The 22080-nt window shown below is 36.8% G+C and overlaps 1 protein-coding gene across 3 annotated transcripts in view; it reads left to right on the top strand.

The window, feature by feature from the left end:
- RFX2 (regulatory factor X2) overlaps positions 1 to 22080 on the top strand; it is a 53660-nt gene that overhangs the window by 19057 nt on the left and 12523 nt on the right. Inside the window, exons 2-16 of one of the 3 annotated variants that reach the window (XM_053703056.1) lie at positions 2559 to 2671; positions 3447 to 3512; positions 5220 to 5296; positions 5759 to 6023; positions 11052 to 11126; positions 11738 to 11919; positions 12021 to 12140; positions 13170 to 13279; positions 13393 to 13511; positions 16174 to 16283; positions 16410 to 16561; positions 18820 to 18917; positions 19023 to 19172; positions 19287 to 19495; positions 21573 to 21726. In XM_053703056.1, coding sequence (XP_053559031.1) covers positions 2567 to 2671; positions 3447 to 3512; positions 5220 to 5296; positions 5759 to 6023; positions 11052 to 11126; positions 11738 to 11919; positions 12021 to 12140; positions 13170 to 13279; positions 13393 to 13511; positions 16174 to 16283; positions 16410 to 16561; positions 18820 to 18917; positions 19023 to 19172; positions 19287 to 19495; positions 21573 to 21726 — 1992 coding nt within the window. In that variant the 5' untranslated portion in view covers positions 2559 to 2566. Of the gene's footprint in view, positions 1 to 2558; positions 2672 to 3446; positions 3513 to 5219; positions 5297 to 5758; positions 6024 to 11051; positions 11127 to 11737; positions 11920 to 12020; positions 12141 to 13163; positions 13280 to 13392; positions 13512 to 16173; positions 16284 to 16409; positions 16562 to 18819; positions 18918 to 19022; positions 19173 to 19286; positions 19496 to 21572; positions 21727 to 22080 lie in introns of all 3 variants that reach the window. The other 2 variants (XM_053703055.1, XM_053703057.1) reach the window with 2 other exon arrangements.

Raw genomic sequence — 22080 nt, 5'->3', positions numbered from 1 at the left:
GAGTAGATTGTATCTTTAACAGAAGCTGCCACAGACTTTTTTTTTTACCCTTAAACCTAACTAGGGTTGCCAGCTGTCCTTAAAAATACTGTACACTCAGCAGATGATCAGGGTTGAAAAGGTAGATTGGATCATGATCTGGCCCCAATGCTTACAGCCCCTGTCTGCTATGCTCCCTTATCAGAAGTCATATAATCTCTGTAGCCAGTCAGCCATATGCCAACATCAAGTCTCAGATTGGACCCCATCCGTTAAGTGTCCAATGTTTTTGCATATATTTTTCTAGACATACTGGACTTTGCAGATAAATTTGGATGGCTAGCAACCCTAAACCATTTTCTTCTAACTACTAAAGAAGCACTGTTGAAATCAAGACCACTTCATAAATACCCTTAAATTATTTTAGAAAATACCAGTCCATTGGTAAAATCAACCCAGAATGCAGTGCATAAACAGTCTCGTTAATTTTGTATTCTAAATAAAATAAGCTGCAACAGTGTTTATGAATGCACCTCCACTAAAATATACATTATTATTATATAGTTGTAGGTATCGCGTGGACTGCGTGCAAACAGGAAACTGTTTGAGGGCTCACTTTTTCTTTCTTCCTCCTCCTTTCATTAATCCACTTTTATCCTTGCATATGTGTCCAACAAATAGGTTAAAATGAATGTAACATTTGGTGTTTAACTTTACTAAGCTTTCTTAATATGATCTGACTTAACAAATCTGATGCACCAGGGAGCATAATGCCTATACTTATATTTGGTTATTATTCATAGCCCATTTATCGTTTTAATTGAGGGTATGCGTATGTATGCGGATATATTGATATCTGCAAACTCCCTTGTCTTAAAATAAGTGCAAGTGGTTCCTCAGTGTTCTGTCAATAGGAATTTTTCAAACTGTTGAACATAAATAAGACTTTTGTAAACTAAGTTTAACACTAATAATTACTGCTACTTGCTTTCATTAAGACAAATTTGATGTAACCCCCTGGTTACTACAGAGGACTGCAGTGAATGGCTTAAACCTCAACATTTTTTTTAGGATAGGGAGGACAAGTGTGCCTTCTTTGAAGGTAGCTACTTTGCAGCAGACCCATTAGCAAAAGAGAAATAAATGCTTTCTCCCCCCTATCACAGTTGGGTATAATAGATGACACATTGCCTGGTTAATAGTAGAGAGCAGAGCAGCATGCAGTAGAGGAAGAGGGGGGGGTGTAGTGGAGAAGCATATTGTTTAGTTTGGGATGTAATCTCTGGGTTGCCGAGCAACGGGCTCGTGGATACGGGAGTGGACTCTGGTTGCTCCTAGCAACCGTTGTTTGCCGAGTAACAATCCGGAGGAAAGCAAACAGAGCCAAGCATGGTAGCCTGCGTCTTGCTATGGAACATCTGCATCTGTTTTTCTGCTGATTAAACACCCGTCTGACCCCCTCCTCAGATAAAGCAATCTCAGCATTGCATAGTTTCTAATTGCTCCTTTTTTGTAACCGAACTAAGGGAGTTGTATATCCAGCATTAACATTTATCAGCCATGCACAGTGCTGAAAACTATTGTGATTTAGTAGACTTTAACCTTTTGGTTGTCGGAGAGGACTCACTGGTAGTCAAAGGGTTAAGAAAAACCTCCCTCATCCTCATGTTCTCTTTAGTTTATCAACTGTGCACAAAAATTGTAAAAAGTTGATCTAAAGAGCTGATAAAATTAAAAAAATGTGCCTACGGCACAAGGAAAGGAGTTTATTTTTTAGATGAAAATGTATATTATAGACAGAAGTGAAAAATAGAAAACACTTGGGCTCCTAACAATTTTATTTAATTGTATCCATTTCTGCCTAAATATCTATAGATAGGTTACTAAAGCCCTCAACTTAATAAATTACATTAACCAGTGAGCCATGGCTTCCCCCCCCCCCTCCCAAATATGTGAGATTTTCTTTTTAAATCTCTATATAAAATTGTTTGGAATCTTCTTATTCCTACTGGCTTCTGAAGCAAGTACATTTTGTAAATGCCTGTGCTTGTCTGTAGTAACTGTAACATGTTTATAAAACCATGTTATGTACACAGGCTATTAATGTTATATTCTAAACTGGAAGAGGAAAAAAAAAAACAGACTGCTTCTCCAGTTACCCATCATGCCCTGTAGCTGATCTCTTTGCTTTCCTCTAGTAACCTGTGTCTTCCCTCTAATGTCTTGGCAGACTGCCTTACTGAGGAGACCTACACTACTCCTCTCCAATTACCTATGGCTGTGCCTTGTTATCTTTGCATCACCAGTGTAGTATTGAATGACATGTAGATCTGTAGGATGCCCTGATTTTCCTGTTTCTCTGTGTTCTTGCTGAGAAGAAGGCGGAAAAAAATAATAAAAATAAAATATTTATATACTTTCCAGCTGTGTCCTCATTAACAATGGGACTGCTTAATAATCATAATTTGTATTCTACTTATATGTATAATATACAGTATGGGGAATAGGGGATCTAAGATAAGCTACGTAACCATTTTGCTCTATTACAAAAAACATTTTTCTTCTGTCCCCCACCACAGGAACCAGCATGCAAAATTCAGACAGTGGCTCCGAGTCTGCGACATCTGTCGCACTGAGGACATCTGCTTCAGCACAAGCACCTGTTGTTCAACCTGTACCAGCCTCCCAGCAGGTATGTTTTTGATCTGGGACAGATGCTTGTTCTCTATTGGTTAGCTATTTATGTAGGTGTTACAAAGTGTAAGAACATTCTAAAACAATTGATTATGCGAGTATATGGTGTGTGTATATGTTCTAATTATATAAACAGCCTACACATCACTTGCTTAAATGTACTCTAGATTAATAGTATAAAATGAAGAGTTACTTTGCAGCATTTGGCCAAAGGGTGTTGGGTCCCCAGGTGGTGATAGAGGCCTATTCTTTCCTAGATCGCTAACCTACAGCCCACACATGCAAACAAAGGTGTTATAGCCAATTGTAATATTTTTTTTTAGACAAATACCAAACACGCAGGTGGACTGCACTGTCAAACTGAAGTGGGTACAGGTGTGTGTATACAAAGCAATAGTTATCACTCATTGAACTTCTAAACAAGAAACATGTTTATTAAAGGGACATTAAACACTAAATAAATGCTAGCTAGAATGATGCATTCAAAGAAAAAAATTAGTCTGACAATAACATGTAGATTTTTTTTTTGATTTTTTTTAAAGTCTAGTCTAGGTCCAGTGAGTGCTGAAGGTTGTTTACTCGCTGGTCACTACTTTGTCTTACTCACACTATCCAATGGCAATGTTTATAGATTTGAACAAAGAAAGACAGGTTAAATATAAACCAAAAGACTGGTTTTACATTTTATCTGTGGGATGTGCACATTAGACAAGGATACAAGAAACATCACCCTTTGAAATCTGCCTGCCCTCTTAATCTCATTTTCCTTTCAGAGGTCTAGTTCTGCTCCAAAAGGAGCACACAGTCAGGTTCCCAGAGCCCACCAGTTACAGCAGCAGGTAAATGTCTCTGAAGTCTGGGCATGAAGAATGGCTGCCACTAATTCTCACCCTTCAGCTTTTCTGCACGTGTCTCTTGAAGTCACTAAAATAAAATGCTTTTCTTAACAAGGCTGTGGTCAGTACTATTCTCAATTTGGGCATGGATAGTGTTTTTTTTTTCTTCCTCTATCAAAATAAGTTTAAAGGGATAGAGCATGCAATTTTAAGCAGTCTACTAATTTACTCCAGTTATCAATTTTTCTTTGTTCTCTTGGTATCTTTATTTTATTTACAAGCTGGCCCATTTTTGGTTCCTTGCTGATTGGTGGCTATATTTAGATACCAATCAGCAAGTGCTACCCAGTCCCTGTACCAAAAATGGGCCGGCTCCTAAGCTATAATTTTTGCTTTATCAAATAAAGATACCAAGAGAACGAAACAAAATTGATAATGGGAGTTAACTAGAAAGTTGCTTAAAATTGAATGTTCTATCTGAATCATGAAAGTTAAATTTTGACTAGACTATACCTTTAAGGAAGATTGTGTGTTCTTTGAAACAGCAGCATCAATACTGCTATTATAGAATCCATTTGGAAGCAAAAATGGCAATAACACACCCTTGTTTGGCACATTGAATATTTGTTACTATGGTTGATCAAGAGGTTATTGACTCCATACAAAAGGTGCTTTTTTTGAGAAGGTGATTTTATTTCTGTTCTCATTCCAACATGCTGCTATAAAATATTTGTCATTCTTCAAGGTCTCGCGCTTTTTCAGAAAACAGCTTCAACATTCCAGAACCTTTCTAACTTGCTGCATGCTTTTTTTTCAGATCTTGCATGTGTACAAAAAAAAGCTAAAAAGGGACATCTGTGTTTAGTACAAGACTCGTATAATATATTCTTCAGATATTTTGTTTGAAGAAACCTTATACTTGCTATCAAACTCTTGTGAACTGGATTTTGTGCCAACGTAGCAGTCTGAACTTTATAATGGTGGACATGCTGCCAACATTCTAGTAGGTGATTTGTATTTGTAAAATGTATAATCTAGAGCAGTGCTTGATGGATCCTGGGAGACCAGTGAGCCACGGCTCCCCCTTTTTTTTTTAATCTTTTACATACATCCTTTCATAAAATAATTCCTTGTATGGCTTGTTACTCAGTATTCTGGGTGGCTCCCAAGTTCTGAAAGAAAATTTTGACCCCATTAGCCTGGTGGAATATTTTTACTCTTGTACAGTTTCTCTGAAATCTCTGCACATTTAACAACTCCTTCTAGGAATGTATTTTGATTTTAGCCTGTGCTTGTTTACCTGTGTTGGGAATTAAAGGTTAAGAACATTAATTTACCTATGGCTCTGTATGGAACAGGATACCATTTTTTATTTTTTATTCATTTTTTAATTTATTTTTTGTAAATGGTATAATGAAATGTGTTTTTCATTAGGGCTAACACAGGCATCAGTTGGGATGTATGCTCTGTGTGACATGTACAGAGCATACCTACTTGTCTACAATCATGCTGCACACATATATAATGTTATAAAAGGCATCTTTAGCATTGCCTTCCTTGTCCCTTTTGTGAGGGCTGCTATGTGTTTTTTGTAAAACTTTTAAAATTTAAGTAGCCTTTATTATTCTTCTTAACCATCTTTTATTCTCAATATTTGTTTTACCAAACCGTCTTCCTTTTGCAAAATGTTAACTGAGTTTATCATTGCAGGTTCAGACTGTTCAGCATGTCTACCCAGCTCAAGTACAGTATGTGGATGGGGATACGGTTTACACCAATGGAACTATGTAAGTTTCACTTGTGCACAGAAGTATTGGTGTATGAAGAAGGGCAGTTGTAATCAAAACATTGTGTGAAACATTATTCCTTCTATCTATCTATCTATGTATCTATCTATGTATCTATCTATCTATTTTCAAGGTATATATGTAATAAATAAATATATATATATATATATATATATATATATTAGTGTGTGTATTTGTTTTTATTTTTATGTATTTATATGCAGTTTGCTTTATTCCTGTATGATTTTATAGTTTTTGCCTTGTAACTTTCTTTTCAACTTGTGTACTGTATATAAAATAAAAGACAACAATCTTTTGATAATGCTATGTGATATGTAAATGTGATAATTGTTAGTCTGAAGTTGGGTATGATATGACATGTCAGTTATGAAAGCCTTCATTTACTGTTGTTCTGAGAATTTAGGGAATAGTCATATAACTATTTCTCTTCTTCCCACACAGCCGTGCAGCTTATTCCTACAATGCAGAGGCTCAGATATATGCCCCTAGCAGTGGAGCCTCATACTTTGATTCTCCCGGTGGTGGGGCTCAGGTGACTACTGTGGTCTCAACACCGACAGCCATCCCATCTCATAGTATGGTGGGCATCACCATGGATGTAAGCGGGAGCCAGATAATTTCTAGTTCTGGAGCATACCTGATCCATGGGGGGCTGGACAACTCCCGCCATGCACTGTCTCACACTTCGCGTTCTTCGCCTGCCACGGTAAGTGTATATCTCAGCTAGAGGATTCATGTACTGTGGGATAGATTTTGTGAGATGGTGACTTGTCTTGTGTCTAGCTCTTTCTTAATATTATCCAAAACTGGCCTTTTGGTCTGGTGTAAATCTTTTAAACAAATGTTATATTCCAGGCAAAACTAGAAGACACTTATCCTGCTGTAGCAAAAAAGTTTGCAGCAGAAAGTAATAGGAAAAAAAAGATTTCTCTTTGAAGGACCAAACAACTTTTTCTCGTGTTCTTTTTCTACTCAAATGTACAAATGTTTATGCACATCTAATGACCACCATGAAAAGATAGAGCCAATCCAATTGACTGTATAATCCACATTTCTGACATTTTATTTTTTTAATGGAAGTGTTGAACAAAGCAGCATCTGCAGTTTTTGCAGATCATTTGCGTTGCAGGCAAAGCATGACATTGTAAGCATTGATCTAAGCTTCTCCAGTAACTTCTGGGGGCTTAAAGGTACATAAAAGCTATGGTGTGTTAGAGCTTTTCATTTATACACTGTTGCTTGCATATAACAGTGCTTAACACATTTATAAGGGTTAAACACATAGTTAAAGTCCGCTTCAGAGCTGCAGTGCACTACTGAAGCTTGGCTGAACACATCTGGTAAACCTACTCATTTGCATACCTTGGTATGCCTAGCAACGAATAATATCAAAAGAACAAAGTACATGTAATAATAGAATTAAAGAGACATGAAACGCAATTTCTATTGTTTCAGATAAAGCATACATTTTTAAACGACTTTCCAAATTACTTCTATTATCAAGTTTGCTTCATTTTCTTATCCTTTGTTGAAGGAGCAGCTAGCTGAACACATTGCTTAGCCAATGACAAGAGACATATATGTGCAGCCACCAATCAGCAGCTAGGTCCCATCTTCTGTGCCTACCTACGTATCATTCAATTTCAACCAAGGATACCAAAATAACTAAGCAAATTTAGATATTAGAAGTAAATTGGAAAGTTGTTTAAAATCGTATACTCTATCTGAATCACGAAAAGAGAAAAATGTTGTGTTTCTTGTTTACATAGAACGTACAATTGTAAGATACTTTTTCAATCATAATCATGAAAGTTTAATTTTGACTTCTGCCCTTTTTACTTTTTTAGTTTTACTGAATGAAATGCACAGTGCAATATTGTTTACCTCTCTTATAGACTAGCCAAAGATCTACCCTTTTTTTTTTTTTTTTTTATTGAGACAGAACAAGCCATTAAAAAAAAATGTTTTGCTTAAGTTCACTTTGTTCTCATAATAGTCTTTGTTGAAGCGATAACTAGGTAGGTAGCATACACTTGTCTGAAGCACTTGTATAACAGGAAAAGGTGCTGCCGTCTAGTGCTCTTGCTAATGTATAACATTCTTTCATGACTGATATATAGTGTTTCAGACACGTGCACAATAATATATAACACACCTCAAACTGGAAAACAAATAATCATACACCTTGGCCTGCTCTGTAACTTATCTGCTGAGTGCTGGTGGAGAGTTATAAAAAAATAGCCCTCCTACCCCTACCTCACAAAATGATAAAGTATCCCTTTCACTATATGACCAAACACAAATTATGTACAAAATTCTATTCCTTATGTTACTTGCTCTTGCAAATGATGCGAGTCTAACCCTGGCCCCCAACAGATTCCATTCCTAGCCTTCCAGCTAAAAAAGGCCTCTCCTTTGTGCACTGTAATATCCGCAGCTTACTACCAAAAATCGATGCACTGCAAGCAGTGTGTTTACATTACAAGCCCAAAATCATTGTGCTCTCTGAATCGTGGCTAACCGCAAAAATACCTGACTCTGCCATTGCAATACATGGGTATTCATGCCAAAGAAATGACAGAGTAAAAAGAGGAGGCAGCGTTGTAATTTATGTTGACAATTCCATCAAGTTCACCCCCTTACAAAACCTTAGCTCTCCTGCCATCTTTGATTTCCTTTCTGACACAATTGAGATCCCATGCAGTAAATCGATCATTGTTGCCGGAATCTACCACCCACCGAACTCCCCCATGCATTCCCTTTCTGACATAACTCATCTCCTTTAGTGAAACCAAAGCTCAAAACCCAAAAAGTGAAATTTTGTTTTTTGGAGATTTTAATATTGATTGGCTGAATTCTAAAAATAAAAGTTCTTGCTCGCTGTTTAAGACTTTGCAGCTTACACAATTAATCTCCTCCCCAACTCGCATAAACATTGAAAGCCATAACCACACCTTGCTTTATTGGATTCTCTCCACTTCTCCTGACCGATTCCAGGAAGCAGGTGATCTCCCTAACAGTTTCAGTGACCACTGCTTAGTGTACTGCGTGCACAAAATAAAGGCTACTAAATCCTCTCCCAAGATCAAAATCACCAGGTCCTTCAAAAAAATGGAATCTTCAATCATTTCTAAATCGCATCAAGAACCTCCCCTGCCACAGATTAAACCTAATCCCAGATATAGACTATGCAGTTGAATTCTTTCAGTCCGAACGCCTACAAGTTTGGAATCTGCATGCCCCTCTGCGTAAGGTGAGAGTAAAAGGAGCACATTTTGAATTGGATCACAGCTGACCTCATTCAAATGTTCCAGTTTCAGGATTCATTGTGGTCAAAGTTAGAGTACTGGCTCTATGAATGATCACTGTGTATATAGACAATTGCAAAATATATGCACTAAACAAACAAAATTGGCCAAGGCCCAATATTTCTGTGAAAATCTGAACAATAACATATCAAACCCTAGAAAGTTTTGGAAAGTCATAAATAATTTGCACACAATGCACTCCCAACCCTCCACTGTCAAAGTGAACAACCAAACCCTGCAACTTCCCTTAGAAAAAGCAAATGCATTTAACAATTATTTTGTCGGATGTTCCACCACCCTGATTGCCAAACTAATACATGACACATCCTGAAACTACAAATGTCAATCAGACCCCACTAAATTTGCAAACACCCAATATAGAGAAGTTCAAATTTTAGACCTGTACCTATCAATATCATTATGAAACACCTTAATAATCTAAAAATGAAAAAAAACCGTCCAGTCTGGACCTGATCAAATTCCATCAATGCTTCTGAAGCTCAGTTTGTACCAGCAATTGCTAAATCTGTCACAACCCTAATTAACAAATCCTTGGTATCTGGATACATACCCAAACTTTGGAAGATTGCAAGAGTAGTTAGTGCCTATCGCCCAATATCATTGCTCCCAGTATTGTAAAAAATCTTAGAAAAATGTATCCATACGCAACTATGTGAGTTTTACCAACAATCTAACTATATGACCCCTGATATATCAGATTTTCGCCCGAATCACTCAACTACAACTGCCCTTCTAAAATTTTGCAACAACATTCAAACTGGCATGGGACAAGGAGACCTAACTGTAGCTGTTTTTCTTGATTTTGCAAAAGCCTTTGACACAGTTGACCACAACATTCTACTACACAAACTAAAAAAATCAGGTATTGGTGATCGTTCGCTAACTTGGTTTTGATCATATATATCAGATCAATCACAATATGTCTCCATTTCTTACAGCGACTCCCTCCCTCTCCCAGTCATGTGTGGTGTTCCACAAGGTTCCATTCTCGGGCCCCCTACTATTCACATTATTTATAAACAATCTGCCTAATGTATTCAAATCCTCAACTGTACACATGTACGCAGACGACACGGTGATCTATGCAAGCAAATCCGATCTACCACAACTTGAGGCTGTTCTCCAAGACCAGCTCACAGAGGTAGAAAAGGGGATCACAAGAAACAAACTCTTCCTAAACACTGACAAAACTGTCACAATGATCTTTGGAATGATTCCTAAATTACACAAATTACAAAATTCCCATCTATACAGCAAAACAAAATCAAATAGCACACTGACCGCAGTCCACTCTTTCAAATACTCGGGTATTTTGTTAGACCCCAATCTATCTTTTGTCCTCCACATAGAAATACTTGCATCTAAACTTTATCCAAAACTAGGTGCACTGTACATAAACAAATCCTGCCTAAGCCCTACAGTAAAGGAAACGATTGTACAGCAAATGCTGATGCCATTCATTGATTTACGGGGATGTAGTATGTGCACCAGTACCGCAAACTCACCTTAATAAACTTAATACATTGTATAACTCATTCTATCGCTTTGTGCTACAATGTAACTACAGGACCCATCATTGTGACATGCTAAAAGAACTAAACTGGCTGTCATTGGAATCCAGACGCACCCTCCATCTTTCTTGCCTTGTGTTTAAGAGCTTTTCTGGGAAGCTCCCACCCTACCTGAGCAGAATGCTCTCCCCGGCTATTCCCACCTCCTATAACCTCCGATCCAGTACCAGCACATTATTTAGTTTGCCTCAATACATAAAGAAAGCAGCTCAATCCTCCTTTTCCTACAGAGCACCGAAAATCTGGAACGACCTCCCTCACACTTTCAAACCTAAAATCCTTTAAGAGATCCCTTTCTACATATCTCAAAACAGAATGCACCTGTTATGGTTGATTATATATTTCCCACCTGTTCTATGTTAAATTTTGTTTATATTGTCTATTAATATTGTTTTTGTATTTTATTGTACCAATGCAATGTTTTGTGCACCCAGGACATACTTGAAAACTTTATTGTGCAACCTTACATTTAACTATACATATATGAACAAAACCATTATGCACTTTGTGCTGCAAATCGTATGTCTTGACACAGTACCTGGAACTTTGTAAATTCTGCATGAGCGTCTCCCCTATCGAGCCTGTTGGCTTATTACCTGGAGGTCAGATGGGTTTGTAGACTTTGAGTTTTAGGGATGTCAGGATTTTGGTTGTTTCCAGGCATAATGTTATACCTCCAGATCTCACGTCTTTTAACCCTCCAGTGCATGTAGTAGAACCATAGCACCCTCCACAATCCCTATTTTATCTGCACATTTCCTGTGAGTTTTTAAGTCTCTAATTTAAGCAGAGCTGACTGACATCTCCTCTGTTTTTTGCATGCTTTTTCTGTAGCTTGAAATGGCGATTGAAAACCTCCAAAAAAATGAAGGCATCACCTCTCACAAAAGCAGCTTGCTCAACAGCCATGTAAGTTCACCTCTAACTCTGCAGCTTGCTCTGAAACAATTGCTGTTTGCTTGCTCTGGCAGCTTTTGTACGTGCACGCTTTGTACATCTGGCAGTGTATGTCACTTACCCCTATATGTCTTTTTTTTTTTTTTTTTTTTTTTTTTTTTTTTCTTCCAATTATGAACTTGTCCCTTTATTTTTCTACTGTTGGAGAGTTTTCTATGTTGCAAGTAGAATTTTGTTATGGTAGACAGAGTTCTAATGTAATAATCGTAAATGTAATGGATCCCTGTCCCCTGGGAAAAATATTCTCCATACCTGAAACAGTGGTCTTTCTACTTAACCTCTTTAATCCTGCATGCTGTGTCGCCACTTATATTGGTGTTGGGTTAAACAGCTTAATGTAAAAGTGTTTTCCAAAACAATTGCTGAACAAATTCTTTCTTTCCTTACAAATACATTTTATAAGGATGAAAAGATAAACAATCTGAAGACTGCTGGTTTCCTTTATTTACACCGTGCATCTTCATATTGTGCATTGACTCCCCATAATGCTGTGGTGTTTTTTTTTGTTCTTTTTTTAAATGACCATTTTCCTGTTTATGCATTTTTGTATTTTATCACCCCAGCTTCAGTGGCTTCTGGACAATTATGAAACGGCAGAAGGTGTAAGCCTTCCCCGCAGCTCCTTGTACAACCATTACCTGCGACATTGTCAGGAGCACAAGTTGGATCCAGTTAATGCTGCTTCTTTTGGCAAACTGATTCGCTCTGTGTTTATGGGACTGAGAACAAGGCGACTTGGTACCAGGTCAGCATACTACCTATAGGATGCTATTCATGTTTTAGTTTGGCAGAATGTACTGGATCCTTACTGTCCTTGCACTAACATCTCAACTTTCTCTTTTTCAGAGGTAATTCCAAATATCATTATTATGGCATTCGCTTGAAACCAGATTCCCCCCTGAACCGCCTGCAAGAAGACACTCAATACATGGCAATGAGGCAGCAACCCATACACCAGAAGCAAAGGTTAGATGCAGTGATTATTTTCTACCCGCTTACATTCCTACAAATTTTACATCCTGTACTGCCTGTAACACCCTGCTGGATAAAAAGTACGCTAGTATCCCCTGCTGTTAAAGTAAAAGTTAAATAGGTGGATTTATCCTTTAAAGGGCCATAATAGTTGAAAAATGACTCTAATTTGTTAAAGCATGTCATTTTATGGCTATCAACCCTGGGCTACTGTGTGTTTAACCCCTACAAAGGGGTTAACGCAGAGAAGTGCCGCTCAGGACCCACGAGCAGTCCAGGGATACACTTCCTCTAAAAACTCTCTCCCTATCATGACCTCAACATATGGTATCAGAGTTATTCAGTTTATTTGTATCCTATTGTGTACCTGCTTTACATCTGCATTACATTTTAATTTATTTAAATTGCCCATTTTTTAAATATATATATTTTTTTTCCTTTTTCTATTCTTTAAGTGCCGGGAAAAATAATTATATATAGTGAGATTGCAATTGCCTCAAAGGAGAAATGTAACCTTAAAGGGACATGAAACACAACTTTTTTCTTTCATGATTTAGATAGAGCATACAATTAAAATTGCTTCTATTATCAGATTTGCTTGGTTCTCATGTTTTTCTTTGTTGAAGAGATATCCGAGTAGGTAGCGTGCTCATGTCTGGGGCTCTACATGACGGGGAATAGTGCTGCATCTAGTGCTCTTGCTAATGTATAACATTGTTGCAAAACGGCTGCCATATAGACATGTGCATTTTGCAGAACTTACCTTCCTGCTTTTCAACAAAAGGATAACAAGTTAACAAAGAAAAATTGATAATAGAAGTAAATTGAATTTTTTTTTTATTTATTTTTTATTTTTATCTCTTATGTTATATCTGAATTATGAAAGAAACATTTTGGGTTTTATGTCCCATTAAAATGCAGGGTGTTTTTATCAACTTCCCACCAGAACAGAGTTTTTCATGTAGTTCTTTGTTTTCTTTTTCTTTCTCCTCCTTGTATCCTTTTTTAACTGGCTAGATACAGACCTACACAGAAAATGGACGGTATGGGTGATAACACCCCAAACAGCGCCCAGCACACCTCTCCAGAGCAATCTGTAGCCGCTCAGAGTCAGCATCACCAGCAGTTTATAGGTAAAGAGAAATTAATTATCACAATTAATACATTAAAACATTTGTATAGCCCAATGGTTTGATACAAATATCTTATTTGCTTTTAATTACATTTTTTTTCCTTTTTAATACAGATATGAACCATGTGTTCCCAGATTTTCCTGCACCAGATCTGGGCACATTTCTATTACCAGAGGGCATCACCATGACTGACATTAAAAACCTACAGCTTATGTACCGGCGACACTGTGAAGTAGGTATCTATATTCGCTCTGTATTGTTTGGTATCAAGTGACTGGTCCGGTACTAACAAAATGCCAGCGTAAACCCTGATTTAATCAGTTACAACATTTCTGTTGTGGATTTAAAGGGACAGTCAAGTCCAAATTAAATGTTCATGATTCAGATAGGGCATGCAATTTTAAACAACTTTCCAATTTACTTTTATCATCAAATTTGCTTTGCTCTCTTGGTATTTTTTGTGAAAAGCTAAACCTAGGTAGGCTCATATACAAATTTTTAAGCCGTTAACCTGCCTCTTATCTCAGTGCAGTGTGAAAGCTTTTCACAGCTAGACAGCACTAGTTCACGTGTGGCATATAGATAACAATGTGCTCACTCCCTTGGAGTTATTTAAGAGTCAGCACTGATTGGCTAAAATGCATGTCTATCAATAGCACTGAGATAAGGGGCAGGCTGCAAAGGCTTAGATACAAGGGGTAAAAAGTGTATTCATATAACAGTATAAGTTATGCAAAACTGGGGAATGGGTAATAAAGGGATTATCTATCTTTTTAAACAATAAAAATTCTGCAGTAGACTGTCCCTTTATTACCTACAGACTCAAGTTTTTGCCAGTTTCTTCCATTATGTAATGGGTTAGATACACTGATGTGGCAACACGTTTGACCCATAGCTGAAACATTTCCTTAACTGTTTTCCTGACTTTGAATAATTTGTCTGCGTTACACGGTTTAGTTTCTGTTACAAATTGCTCCAATCATGTGTGAGTTTATTAAATTGTTAAATCTCACACAACCCAATGTGATGTTCCACTGGAGGACCTTTGTCTTCAAAGGTCAATAAACACCTTTTAATTACAAAACATTTCAGTTGTGATGCAATAGAATAACATATCAGTCTTAATGTTTATATTTTACCGCAGTTATCAGTAGCCAAATGCCTCCAAACATTTGCCTTATTTGAAGGAACCAATCTGGGCTTAAGTCTTCAGACAACAAGGCCAGACACTGTCATACATTTAGCATATAGTGCATTGCTTTGCAGTTATCATTTAATGCCAGTTAGAGACATATTTGTAGCAGAGTTAGCCTTGAGAAGTATGGGCACATTATAAGTTCTGAGAATTAGAAATTACACAATTTTCTAAGCAAAATTACATCAAAAGGGAGCAAAAATAATGAAAGTATAATGCAAAGTTGTTCATGCATAATTAAATTCTGTATTAAAATCTCAAGGTGTTTACTATCCCTTTAACGTCTTGCCAGGTCTTGTTGAAATTGCCATTTTGTGTTAGATCAATCTGGAATATTAAAGTATATAAAGTGCTGTTTATCTACATTATGTAAAAATCCATGCCAGTCTTGAACTGTAGTTAATCTCATATAATTCAAACCCTATAAAAACAATTGTATATGATTATAGTGATGGTAAATCCAAGCTTTTAACAAACGCTAGGATTTACCATCACTTATCGGTTATTAAATTAAAAAAAAAAAAAAAAAATTGCCATCCTCACCCTGACTGTGCCGCTGCAGCTTGCTAAACTATAAGTGGGATTTGGTTTCTTGTTTTCAGCACCAAATCTTTTTTTAAAGAGTTATAGTCTGGGCCCTGGGGATGCAGTTTATAAATTTAGCTACTGCATATATACCACACTAGTGTTGTAAAAATGTACTTGGTGCCTTTGAAAAAGCAGAAACCTATGGTTTGTGATTTAATTGTATAAAGAATAACTGTTAAACATCTGGTGCACTGGACAAGATGCTAATAGACATTATCTGGTAGTGAGTATCAAAATTTACATTATGAACATGTAAATACATTTTTGAACGTGGTTTACTTTGATGTGCAATTTGATTTATTTAGTGCTGTATTAGCTGAGGTACTGGCTGTTAATTTTGTTAAGTATATGTTAAACCTCTGGGGCTCACACTAAACAGAAAAGTATTGGAGTTGATATGTGATGGTAAACAGGAAGTTGAATGTTTTTCAGGATAGAATGTTTCCATTATTTGCAAAGATAACTGCAGTGGTACATTTCTATCCAGCTTCTATCAACGGCACAATATGGGAGATGGCAGCCAGAAATTTTCTTATTTGACTTCATTGCAAGAAATATGAAGGCTTGAAGCAAATTATCTACCCATGATCTCTTGTGGCAGAATATATATATTCTACAAAGTTTAAAAATGACGTAACGTTTTGGTGCCCATGTGCACCTTTGTCAAATGTCAATAAATGGGTTCAACAAGGTGAACCTAAAAACAATTGGCAAATTACATGGTACACTGTCTTAAATACCTTAACACACGGCCATCTGAGGCCCATGCCGTCCCACGATGATGTCATCACCGGCCAATGCCGCGTGACACGTCATAGATTGTGGACATGCGTTACCATGGTTACCAGCAAACGATATCATCGCGGCCAGGTTAAGACATGCGAATGCGATTAAGCATTTCACAGTTTGCTTACACCAAGTGATTGTTGCTAATAAGCATATATACACACATTTGTAATTGCGGCTGTCATAGTCTCAACAAGGTTACCATTGTGTGTATGATTATATATATATATATATATATATATATATATATATATATATATATATATACACACAAATTCCAGGATCATTCACTTTTTATTTATTTTTTAATTATTATTTTTCTTAGGCCACTCTGGATGTGGTTATGAATCTACAGTTTCATTACATTGAAAAACTGTGGCAGGCATTCTGGAACTCCAAACCAGCATCTCCTGACGGCTCCACATCCCTAACCAGGTAAACTTCAAATATCTGACCTTACTCAAGCCTGAGACTGATCATCTATCTACTATGTAATATAAGCGGTCATTACATTGTTAAAGTTAGTAACATTTTGATGACGTTTTCTCTCCAACAAAACAGTGAAGAGGAGCAGGAAGCAATCATACCAAATGAAAAGCTGATGGTACTGTGCAAATATGAGCCTATCATGAGGTGGATGAGGAGCTGTGACCACATCCTTTACCAAGCGCTGGTTGAAATCCTCATCCCAGATGTTTTAAGGCCTGTTCCAAGTACGTATCTGCAGAAATACTATCCTTTAAAGGGACAGTAAGCACCAGATTTTTTGTTGTTTGAAAAGGTAGATAATCCCTTTATTACCCATTCCCCAATTTTGCATAACCAACACAGTTATAATACACTTTTTACATCTGTGATTACCTTGTATCTATGGCTCTGCAAACTGCCCCCTTATTTCAGTTCTTTTGAAAGACTTGCATTTTTAGCCAATCAGTGCTTGCTCTTAGGAGCTTCACGTGCCTGAGCTCAATGTTATCTATATGAGACACATGAACTATCGCCCTCTAGTGGTGAAAAACTGTCAAAATGCATTCAGATTAGAGGTGGCCTTCAAGGTCTAAGAAATTAGCATATATACCTCCTAGATTTAGCTTTCAACTAAGAATACCAAGAGAACAAAGCAAAATTGGTAATAAAAGTAAATTGGAAAGTTGTTTAAAATTACATGCCCTATTTAAGTCATGAAAGTTTTTTTTTTTTTTTGTTTTTTTTACAGTCCCTTTAATTGTATTAACTTATTTGATTCATGTGCTGTTACAACTAAAAGTATCCACTTACAATTTTACATGGATGTTTAAAGCAATTCAGTTAAGAGAGCTTATAGTTAAAACAACCACAATTCAGCCTTGCACTTCACTTTATTTAAACACTGTCAGTGTTGTGGAAAACAACAAGCAAGGGTGGTTCCAGACTATAATCAGTTTGGGTGCATACAGAAAGAGAAGCACTCTACCAGGAACAACCGCTCAGTAGCTTGTTCTACGGTGAGTTACCACCTAGGAGCAGCTTCTTTTAGCCCAATTGTGCTTTTCACAGAGAACTTTCCTGAAGTATTAGTCTGATCCTCCCTAGTATGGTCAGTCCAGCCCCAAAATACCAGGCAATTCTTCTCTGAACAAGGAACATGACAACCCTGGATGTTTGATTGCCAACAAAGTTAAAGTATAAAACTATATCTGGTGGATCTATTTTTTTTAATACATATCTCCGGGCCTCCCATTAGCAGCTACCCTTTTGCTAGATATATTGAAAAAGGGGCTGCCTTGCAAACTCAGGGCAGCTGGCACCTTTGAGTTATGGGAGTGCATCACTCCCCACCCATAACCATCTAATTACGCTTGTGAATACATCCTGCACACATTTAGTGTTTTATATAGTGGGGAATCTATGCTTTAAACTGCAGTGAGGGGGCAACAAATCCTAATGCTTTACTTATTTTAAATGGATTAGCAGTTGCATCATTAAGTGTAACATCAGGGACAAATTTAATGTTCTAATTTAGTAAAATGATTTATAATTTATGTTAAAATATTTAAAAAAAAAATAAAAAAAAATTGGGTTGATAATTGAGATACTAGTGTAACTGGACTTCTTTTCAAGATGACCACTAGATGGTGCTTGATTAATATCAATTGCACTTAAAGTAAATGTCAACTTTCATGATAAAGTGCCCAGTTTAAAAAAAAAAAAAAATTAAAACCAGGGTTTTTTTAAAAAAAAACAGGCACTTTATCATGAAAGTTGACATTAACTTGAAATAAATTTTTTTCTAACCATTAAATTGCAAGTTTTACTTTAACATTTGTTTTGAAGTATAATTAAAACAGATTGTATGTGTTGCTTTTACATTTTCATAAATGCTGTTACGCTTGATAATAAAAGCTTTAAATTCTAAAGACTGCAGATCCCCAATAATGAAAATGTTGTGATGTTAGAAGCATTCATCTTCACACGTATTTCGGGAATAGCTTATTCTGTGAAAATTTGTACCACGTGGATGTGTTAGTTGTCAATTGCAGTATTTACTTGGGGACTAATGATTAGGCATGTTATATGCACAGTGCAAACTTAACAATCAGTCACTGTGTAAGCTCAGTCTGCAGCACTTGGCTTTAGTGCCAATCAGGACATTAAAAAATAGGGAAAATCGTCTCCCTCTGTAGGCCTCTACGATTAACCTTTTTTTGTACCTTTTTTAAATATCATTTTATTTTTAAAAGTTATGGAGAAGAGGTATGTTCAGCGCTTATGATTTTGAGGCAATTGTATTGATTAGTGAGGTTCTTTTTCAACCTCTAGAAATCCTTGGATATCTTTAAAAAAAAAGTTGCAAAATATTTAAATGTTTTCTTGGTCTTTCTCATTACTGGTTCTTTTGTCTTGCATTTGATTCATGTAAAAATATATAAAAATGACACTAATTTATTAAAAGGTTTCCTAGTCAATAATTGCAATTAATTCTGCTTTTAAGGTACGCTGACACAGGCAATTCGTAACTTTGCAAAGAGCTTGGAAGGATGGCTGACAAACGCCATGATTGACTTTCCCCAGCAGATCGTTCAGGCTAAGGTAAACCAAATTTAAAAAAAAAAAAAACCACACACATGTTTTTTAACTATTGGCTATTAATTGTGTTAGCATGCAATGTCTTATAGCTTTGGTTTCTTTCTAAAGGTTGGAGTGGTAAGCGCTTTTGCCCAGACTTTACGACGCTACACTTCGCTTAACCATTTGGCGCAGGCTGCCAGGGCTGTTCTGCAGAACACATCCCAGATAAACCAGATGCTCAGTGACCTAAACCGTGTCGACTTTGCCAATGTGCAGGTAATCAATTTATAGAGATTTTTTAAAAGCTTAAAATATTGTTTCCACTTAATATTTACATACTGTTTTGTGAATACTTCTGTCTGACTATCTTCTCACTCCCCTTCACTACAGGAGCAAGCTTCGTGGGTGTGCCAGTGTGAAGAAGGCATGGTACAAAAGCTGGAGCAAGACTTTAAGTTGACTTTACAGCAACAGAGTTCACTAGATCAATGGGCACACTGGTTGGATAATGTGGTCACCCAAGTGCTAAAGCCACATGAAGGGAGCCCTAGTTTCCCAAAGGCAGCAAGGCAGTTTCTGCTGAAATGGTCGTTCTACAGGTCAGCTGAAGCTCATCTACTGGAAACAAAATTATTTTCATGTACAATCTATTGATACATTGCATATTTTAGGTTACTATTAGCGCCCCCTAGGACTTAGTCACTAAGCCTTATGCACGATTGTGGTCTAGTCTGCTACTGTCTGTCAGATTTGTACATTTAACCCCTTAAGGACAGAGGTTTTTCAGTTTCTGTGCTTAAATGACAATCAATTTTGGCATTTTTTTTCTTAGTAATGTTGTCACCATAATTATCTGCTCTCTTAAGGGCCCCCTATTTATATTATACACCATTTATTAGTAGACAAACAGGGCTTTCTTGTGATACCCTATATGGGGACATAAAAATAACAATAAATTAGAATGTAATACTGAAAAATTGAGGGTAATTTTTTTTTTTTTTTTGCACTTTTCTTTACAACCATTAAGTGTAGCTAAATAAAAATGCCTTTAAGTAGATTATTTATGTTGTCCTGATTTTAGTATTACCTTGTATATCTAGTTTTCCAAGTAACTTATAGCAAATAAAGGACAAATACTACAAGGGTGGAACTATTGGTTTAACACTAAAATATGCTATGCTTAGGCTTTAAGCTTAAGAGGTCACCCAATATAAAATCACTACACAAAAGTATGTATTTAGAGAATTAAGACACCCCAGGTTATTAACTTAGAGGTATTTTGACACTTTATATTTAAAGGGATATACAACCCAAAAAATTTATTTTGCGTTTGATACAGCATACAATTTTTAAAGACAGTTTCTAATTTACTTCTATTATCAAATTTGCTTTGTTCCCATGATATTCTGTATTGAGACCTAGGCAGGCATCAGAAGCAGTACATAGTGCTGCCATCTAGTGCTCTTGCAAAACTGCTGCCATCTAGTGCTCTTGCAAAACTGCTGCCATCTAGAGCTCTTGCAAAACTGCTGCCATCTAGTGCTCTTGCAAAACTGCTGCCATCTAGAGCTCTTGCAAAACTGCTGCCATCTAGAGCTCCGGACATTGGCAGGCACTTGACCTTATGTCCCTGCTTTTCAACAAAAGATATCAAACAATGGAAGAAAAATTGATAATGGAAGTAAATTAGTAGGTTGTTTAAAATTGCATGCTCTATCTGAATAATGAAAGAAAATCTTGTGTTTTTTTTTTAATTATTGCTAAGGACAGAAAATAAGACTTTGGCATTAAAATCAAAAACACTTTATTAAAATTGTAAAAATACAAGTTTATAAGAGCATGTCAGTATCTAGGCTCCATTTTAAGTATTCAATCACTGGGACTGGCTGTCATAGTAAATTAATACACAGTCACTGTCATTTTTAAATTACTGTACTGTTACTGGATAGCCTCACATGCAGGCATCCATCAACAGCATGAGATACACTCTGATTGCAATGGAGGCAGCCCACTGACCAGCATGCAGTCTCAGTGAAACCATATCCTTGAAATTGCTAGCATGGGGTGGCCTCCATAAGGCTATTTCTGCAATGCCTCGCTCATGAGGCCTGCAGAAACATGGTGGTCTTGCCGCTGTCAACGAGACATGCGCTATAACAGGCCTGTATACAGCTGCCATAAAGGGTATGGCACGTGTCCTTAAGGGCTTCAGTCTAAAGAGTATGGAGTCTGTTGTTAGTGGTTAAGGAAACCCCCCCTCATTTAACTTGCATGCAACAGGAAGTTGAATGGTTATGGTCACATAAGGAAATATTTTTTTCTTCTATTAAAATGTAGTGGGTGTTTTTGTTTTTTTCCGTTTTTTTTATGATAAAATGCTATTTAAATTCATGCATTGCTACCTTGTGGAATTTACGTTTTGTGGTCATCATTGATAAACTTGTATATAGCTGTTGTATACTTCCTCAAAAGAAGATGTTTGGGGGGGGGTTATAAATACAGCCATTTAAAAAAAAAAAAAAAAGGCTCAGATTTTGTAGCACTCAGCATTTGTTGATCAAAACAACTTATTTAGAGAATATGGATGTAGTGTATATTTATGTTAGTTGTCAATGCATTAGAATTCAAACTTAGTATTATATATGATTAAAAGCTCCCATCCCATTTTTATTGCAGCTCCATGGTGATCAGGGACCTGACCTTGCGCAGTGCTGCAAGCTTTGGATCGTTCCATCTCATTCGATTGCTTTATGATGAATACATGTTTTACCTGGTAGAGCACAGGGTGGCTCAAGCAACGGGAGAGACACCAATTGCAGTAATGGGAGAGGTGAGAGTAGTCCTATCTGTATAACATCTTCATATATCATCCTTTAGCACTTGAGTCATAGTAAAGACTTTGCTAGTAATTGCATTAAAGGGACATAATAAAACCCAAAAGTTTTCTTTCATGATTCAGATAGAACACTGGTTTTCAAACCTGCCCTCAGGCCTCCCCAACAGGTCAGGTTTTCACGATTACCTTGTATGCAAGCAGGTAAAATAACAATGTTTACTAATCAAACGATTATTTCACCTGTGCTGTAGTTCAGAAATCCTTAAACTGTGTCCTGTTATGGAGGCTTGAGGTCAGGTTTGTAGAACATACATTTCTCTTGTAAGGTGTATCCAGTCCACGAATTCA

Source organism: Bombina bombina, chromosome 2 (assembly GCF_027579735.1).
Source record: "Bombina bombina isolate aBomBom1 chromosome 2, aBomBom1.pri, whole genome shotgun sequence".
NCBI lineage: Eukaryota > Metazoa > Chordata > Amphibia > Anura > Bombinatoridae > Bombina > Bombina bombina.
This window is presented reverse-complemented; position numbering and strand designations above follow the sequence as displayed.